General features: G+C 34.2%; 1 protein-coding gene across 1 annotated transcript; it reads right to left on the reverse strand.

Moving 5' to 3' along the window:
- Positions 1–3,550: 3,550 nt before the first annotated feature.
- Positions 3,551–6,644, reverse strand: LOC125497375 (uncharacterized). The gene is made up of 2 exons (XM_048643961.2): positions 6,248–6,644; positions 3,551–4,589 (listed from the first exon to the last, which is right to left on the reverse strand). Exon 2 carries the CDS (start codon positions 4,319–4,321, stop codon positions 3,743–3,745), a length of 579 nt encoding a protein of 192 aa, XP_048499918.1. The 5' UTR covers positions 4,322–4,589; positions 6,248–6,644; the 3' UTR covers positions 3,551–3,742.
- Positions 6,645–7,528: the final 884 nt, after the last annotated feature.

Consider the following 7,528-nt stretch of genomic DNA (forward strand, 5'->3'; position numbering starts at 1 on the left):
TATTGAAACTCATATTTTGTTTCTCGATATTTACAGTGAAAGAGTTGAGATTGTTTATGAGATTTATATTGGAAAGGAGGAAGTTCCTCATTGTTACCAAGTTGTAACACTATCTCAAAAATTTATATTAGTACTTGAAAGTATATTGATCAATATTATTGCATTTGTATTCCTTCTTGGTAAGTTATCAAGTAAGGGGTATGCATACTAGGGACTTTGGTGTTTACCTTATCTAGTGAACCTATTATTACTTCCTCTACTCATAAATTTCAAAGGAGTTACATTTGAGTGATTTACATAATGATTCAGAAAGAAAGAAAGATTGGAGTTGAGATTGTTAGAAAGTTCATATATTTTATATATATATATATATATATATATATATATATATATATATATAATATATATATATATATATATATATAATAATATTATATATATATATATATATTATATATATATTATATATATATATTATATTATTATATATATATATATATATATATATGTACATCTTTTAAATGAATTTGCAAAATATTTCTATATGTGTTGCCTGCACATTGGATACTTTTATTTTATTATAGTATGACATCTTGCTCAGCCTTTTGCTGATACTACAGTGTCTAATGTGCAAGTACCTGGAGATAGATATTTTTTTGGTTGGGTTATAGAGTGTGTTGGATCTCCTTTAGCTTAATAGACAATAATAAGACTTTCTCTGTTATTTGTTTGACTTTAGAACTTATATTTGGCTTGTAATATTTATTTAATTTCTAGCTATTTGGTATGTAATACATATATACAACTTATTGTTTAATATTTTCAGTTAAAACCATTAGCCTTGCGGTTATTATTATTAACTACCGCGGCGTAGCACCTTTGGATTTTCAAGTTTATTTACTATAAGATGTTTTTAGAAGTATCATAATTTCAGGATTGTTACAGTTGGTATCAGAGGCAGGTTTGAGTTTCTGGCTAGAGCCTAGAGTTGATCTAGAGTGGTCTAGAGGATTAGCCACCAATTTAGTGCCAAGGTTTAGGGTCTTAGGTTAACCTTAGAGGTTAACCTTTAGTTGTGGTCTAGGATTGAGACCTAGAGTTGTGACCATCGGTTTAGAACTATTAGGATCTCTAAATTCCTTTATTTATTTTGAAACTATGTCTTTAAGGAGAAAGTACCTCTCCCTACGTAGATTGTTCATCACCATTAAGACTACCAACGGTCGGGGTGCGTGTTAATGGTGAAGAATAATGTTCACAAAATTTAATCATTGTTTTGATTGGAAGTTCGATCCATCCCTGCCTTGAGGTAGATTTTTATGACCTAGTAGGTTTTGCCTAGTGTTGTAACCTTGAGGTTGTGACTTTAAGTAAGACTAAATAAATGAGTATTAATTTTGTTTTTTGAAAAAACGAGGTAGAATTGAGATATGGGAATTCAGGGATTACATGTGGTTGTTGTGTATGGTAGTTGTTGTGGGTCCCTCTTATGTGGATGTTTGACTTGATAAAGTCAATGAGTTTGGTAAGTGCGGAACTAGCTTGTTGAGTTCCATGTTTGACTCAAATTAAGTTGTGTTTGCTTTCATGTTTGGAATGATTGGCAATTATAGGTAAACTATTTCGAGTATATCCTTGTTTGAGTTGTGATTTTAAGTTGGTGCATAGTCGAGAGTGTGCTATAAGTTCAAGTTTGAGTCGCATAATGCGAAATTTAGTTCCATCTGTTTATGGGAACTCTGGGGTAACATTTCGTCTTGATCTTAATTTTTATCGTCACCTATTCATTATTTAAGTATCTAGCTCGTCGGTTTTTATGTTCGCATTAGGACGGACTATTATAGTGGAGAAGGGTAAGCCTTATTCCATTCAAAGTGGCACTCCCTTTTAATCTTTTTTGCTCTTGTATCTGTTGTGGTGTTAGACCCACCCCCTCTCGTACTTTTTCCATCTTTTAGCCTCGAGAATGTTTACTGATTAACTACTTGATTCTTGAACTGCGAACTAATTGAGTTGTGTGATGGCATATACGAATTGTAGTTAGTTTGAATTGTTGATTGAAAACCTTACACGGAATGGTTTGGTTATGTCTTGGATATGCTAGTCTGTTGACTAAGTGCTATGAATTGACTTGCCAGTGTAGTATGTGTTGAGGCTATAACAAGAGTTGAAACTCGAATTATCAACTCTCTTGGTCATGCTTATAGACCTTGTTTGCGTGAGTTTAAAGTAGTCTAGCGAGTCATGATATGACTATCTATTGTAAGTTGTCGTGTCCAATTGACTTTCATGAAGTATTTATGGTGAAGTGGATAGCTAGAGGAAAAATGAATTAATCCGAGTGGGTCGGTTTCTCGTGGCATACACGTGACTAGTTAAAGGCAGTTAATAATATGTTGGTCAACCGTTTGATCCTGGTAAAGTATTACTGTTTATTTGTCTGTGTCAAGGAGTCGGTTTGAGACCATTATAGAACAACTAGTAACTGTTATGTATCTAATAAGGCTATAGAATGGTGCTATATGCAAGGCATAATGTCAATTCGAGTCATGTGGATGGTGGGACGCGTAGTTCCCCGCTATGTGATTTGTTTAGTAGCGATCAAGGTCTAATAACAAAAAAAAATGGTTAGCAAGCCTTATGTAGATTGGTTTAACGAAAAGGGTCTCTTATCATTGAGTTGAATGTTAGGAGTATAAGTTGAAGTAATCTAAGTGTTTGATTTAAAGTCATTGGGACGTTCTTGATTGGTAGTCACTAACCTTAAATGATAAGCTACAAGCTCCACAGTTTCTTGCACTTGTCTAATGAAATAAATGTAGTTATGGATTTATAGTTATACCATGTTAGTTGGTTAAGAACCTTGAGGTAGCTTGGTTATAACTTATAACAAGCTCTTCTTTATATCGTCATGGGTTTTAGACGCCCACTTAAGGTTGAAGACATCATCGTTAACGACCTAAAGGCCATTAGGAATGGTTTAATGTGCGCAAACTCAATTTACTTAAAGGAGAATGAGACTAGTTTATTACAGTGGTCAAAGTGTGTAATTGATTAATTTTATTAAGTTTAAAGTGAGTAATGGTTAATGAATTATAATAACTTCAAGTTGAAGTTCTAGACGTCGAGTTGTGAATTGTTTTACGTATTTTTAGGCGAGTACGCCAAACCATGTAATGGTGGAGCTCATATTGTATGAGTCTTTACTTCTATTTTTAGACGATAAATAGTACTCTCAGTTTGGGTTAATTGTTGTTCAGCGAAAGCATTGAGTACTGGATTGGAAACGCTTTTGTGTATTGTGATTGTAACAGGTTTAGAACACCTTTTTTCATTTCGAGTTTTCCATTTTACAGAGAAAACTCTGCCTGATTTTCAAGTCCTATGTGATAGTGATTTTAAACAAGTTATAAAACCCTATCCTTGTAAGTGTACATGACTTAATAGTAAGTGATAAATACAAGGGTATCGTATCCACAGGAAATGGTTGATTAAAATTAAATCTAATGTCTACTACTTTTAGCCTAAATAGTAATATAATGATTTGATTTTGAACTAATTTTTATTTTTTTTTATAAGTAAACAAGCTTTCATTGATAATCAACACATTAAACCTAAACATTCCTAAGGATAAACGAACCAACTAGGTTGGACCTTTCATCACAAAAGAATGACACATCTTTAAGGATTACAAGAGATTAAATCCCCCTACAAATTACTGAACCAATTCACATCACTCGTACTAATCTTCTTTGGCATCATTGTACCAATTCTCATCTTGACTATTATTCTGAGCTGCTTCACTGTATAATCCACACTTGGATATAAGCATTCCAATAACTGCTATTCCTAGCTTGCCAAATAAAATATGACAAAATAAAGCTGCAAGACCAGCATAGTAAACTTGCTTCACAAATTTGGACTTCTTAGAATTCTGAATCCATCTGATGAGATCATGAAATGTATGTCTTGTTGTTGTAATCCCCAACCATCTCTTCAGTGCCAAGAGACACTTCTCACTATATTGACATTGAAAAAAGAAGTGAACATGATCCTCAGTCCCATTATTGCAGATTAAACACCTATCTGAGCCATTGATTCTAATCTGAGCCATCCTAGCTGTTGTCTGGAGCTTGGATTGAGCTGCCAACCAACTTATAAATCTATGTTTAGAAACACTCAGTCTATTCCACGCCATCTTATCCCATGTTACCTTCTGCTTGTCTCCCTTGAGTTCATCATATACATCTTGTATAGAGTATTTTGGCAACAGAGAAAGTTCAGCTTCAGTATAATGCCTCTTTAATTCCGCTTTGATCATACAGATTCTCTTCCAATACCAGCTAACTCCTCCCTTAGGAATATAGTGCCACCAATTCTCCCCTTTCACATTCACAGAGTGAATCCATTTTATCCAGACATTGTCTTGTTTAGAAGTTATGGCCCAAACATACTTACCTAAACAAGCTGTATTCCAGGTAAGCACATCTCTAAATCCAAGTCCACCACATTGCTTACTCCAACAAAGTGAGTCCCACCCTTCATCCTGTGGCTTGTTAGAGTATGCATCTCCAGTTCACAAGAAAGCCCTGCAGATCTTTGAAACATCATTTAATACACTTCTTGGCAAGATGAACACTTGGGCCCAATACTTATGTAAACTTAGTAATACTGAGTTAATAAGTTAAGTTCTAGCAGTGTAGGATAAATTCCTAGAGCTCCAAACTCTAATCCTAGCTCTCATTTTCTCCACAATAATATCACACTGAGCTTTAATTTTGAGATTCTCTTGGTGCAAATAGGTACACCTAGGTATTTAAAAGGAAGAGTACTCCTCATGAATAATCCAGAGGCTTGCATAATTCTCTAAATATCATCCTCTTTCATACCACATGTATAGAAAGCAGACTTTTGCACATTAGCTTTCAAGCCTGAAGTTGAAGAGAACAATATGAAGGCACTCAACAGCCTATACACAGATGAAAATTCACCCTTGCTACACATGATAAGATCGTCAGCAAAACACATATGAGTTACTTTCATCTCTTTACATCGAGGATGAAATTTAAATGGTGCCAACTCACTCATTTTATGAAGTATTCTAGATAAATACTCCATACACACCACAAACAAGAAAGGAGACATTGGACCCCCTTGCCTCAATCCTCTAGCAGCTTTGAAATAGCCCTCTATATTGCCATTGATCATCAAAGAATACATTGGAGTAGTTACACAATTCATAACTAACCTAGTAAAGTTCCTAGGAAAGCCTAATTGCATCAACATCTCCTGTAAAAACTCCCAATTTAAAGTGTCATATGCTTTTTGAATGTCAATTTAATTTTAGCATACAACTAGGACTCACTTTCCTCCTATTATAATGCTTAACCATGTCTTGGATAACCATTGTGTTGTGAACTATAAACCTACCATGAACAAAACCTTCCTGATTTGCAATGATCAGATCAGGTAAGATCTGTCTCAGCCTTCCACATAATACTTTAGTGACACATTTATACAAAGTATTACAGCATGATATTGGTCTATATTCACTAACATTTTGAGGGCATCTAGTTTTAGGAACTAGTGTTATAGTGGTATTATTTAGCTCCTTTAACATTCTACCACTTTGCAGGACATCTAAAATAGTAGAAAGGACCTCATTTCCTGTGATGTCCCAGCTATCTCTATAAAATTTTGAACTAATTAAAGTTAACTAAAATTTAAGAGAAACTAAATTAACTTGGCATACAAAAATGAATCGGAAAATAGACAATTATATGAAATCTAGGACAATCGAATCCACTACTAATAATTATGACTAATAGAGTAATTAGAATGAGAATTAATGAGTTTTATCCAAAACCCTAAACTACAAGCCAAGATTAACTCATAAAGAAATATTATTGCAATCAAATAAGTGACATAAACCATCTAACAAAAGCATGGATTATTTAATCATTCAATCACAAACCAATAAACATCTTTGCATAACATCACCCTTTGAACTACATACAAGAACAAAGTGTGTCAACCAAATACCCAAAGAAGTCGATAATTCGTTCTACAAGAAATATTACCAACCTAATTCAGGATATAAGAATCTCACAATAATATTCTAAAAGTTATGCAATCAAAAAACCAAGAGTAATTCTCAAACAATTAAACAATTAAATCGTACTAATAGGGTTTCATCCAAGTCATAGAAAAACAAAAATTAGCAACTCATAATTAAAGAGAACATCACCCAATCATGAGAAAGCATGGCTGAAAATTTTGATTGAAGCTTCGAATTTGGCTCATGCGTGTTCGCTGAGCCCTTTGTTTCGTCTCTTCTCCCCTCTCCAACTGTGCTCCATGCTCTCCTTCCAAACTGATGATACCTTCCCTCTTTCGCTGTTACCGTGTTCCTTTTATTGATTTTCTCCCCTCCAAAACCTTGCTCATCCTGTTATATCCTCCAGCCCAAAGATACAATCTCCTCCTTTTTACTTCTTTTGCCCCTTATGGAACCCCAATCCAATACAATAAGGGTTTTGTTTTCTCCTTCCTTAGTGGTGTTGTGTGATCTTCAGCCCCCAAGTAGAGTTCTTTTTCTTTTGTTTCTTATTCTCTTGAAGTGTGTGTGGGTTTACTTGGTAACACCGGGCTTTAGCCCACTTATTCCTGTTCTATGCATAAAGTTTGTATTAATAATAAGTTTAGCCCATTAATCTACCAAAGACATTTCTTGATTATTTGACTCCGAAATTATAATGTACCTGTCTAACATGAGATATATCACTATTGGTAGATAACATAGCATATGTTAAACTAATAAATAATCCAATAAACATAATTTCAAAAATAACATATGAAAACAATTAAAACCCACAACTTATAGTTTATAATACTAATAAAGAACTAGTAAAAGGGAATAAAAAGGTTATAATATATAATAATTCATCTGTATCACAATGTTATTATTCAAAGCGCTTGTGAACCATAATGTAGTTATGAATAAAATTCCACACTCTATGACATAGTCCAACGAGTGATGGTAGTGATTCGCTTTCGCTCGACTTAGATTCTTTCTTATCGTGTCTAAGACTTAGTAAGGAAGTTGATTCCCAAGTTTATCGGTCCATATCTGATCATTAAAAGGATAGTTGATTATGTTTGTAATGTATTCCATGTTACTTAGTTACGACATCGTATTATTAACTCTTCACATGGTGATAGTTAGAGTTCTAGTTCAGACTCTAGACAATAGATCTGTAAGACTCGTAGGATTGAGAAATGGATAGTAAAGGTTTTGTGGCCAAACCATAACACCGAGGAACTACTCGTAAGACCGAGGATGTCATGTGTCCCCATCTCCTGTTCATGTTATTGTTACACTAGAGGAAAAAACTGGAAGAGCTGCGCATTAAAAAACGCAACCCTTAAGTATGATGAGCTACGGTTAGCCAATAAAACGTGGCCCTTCGTAACGAAGGGTTGCGGTATTTAAGGTAACTGCAACCCTTTATATGAAGGGCTGTGATTT

This window comes from Beta vulgaris, chromosome 1, assembly GCF_026745355.1.
Source record: "Beta vulgaris subsp. vulgaris cultivar EL10 chromosome 1, EL10.2, whole genome shotgun sequence".
NCBI lineage: Eukaryota > Viridiplantae > Streptophyta > Magnoliopsida > Caryophyllales > Amaranthaceae > Beta > Beta vulgaris.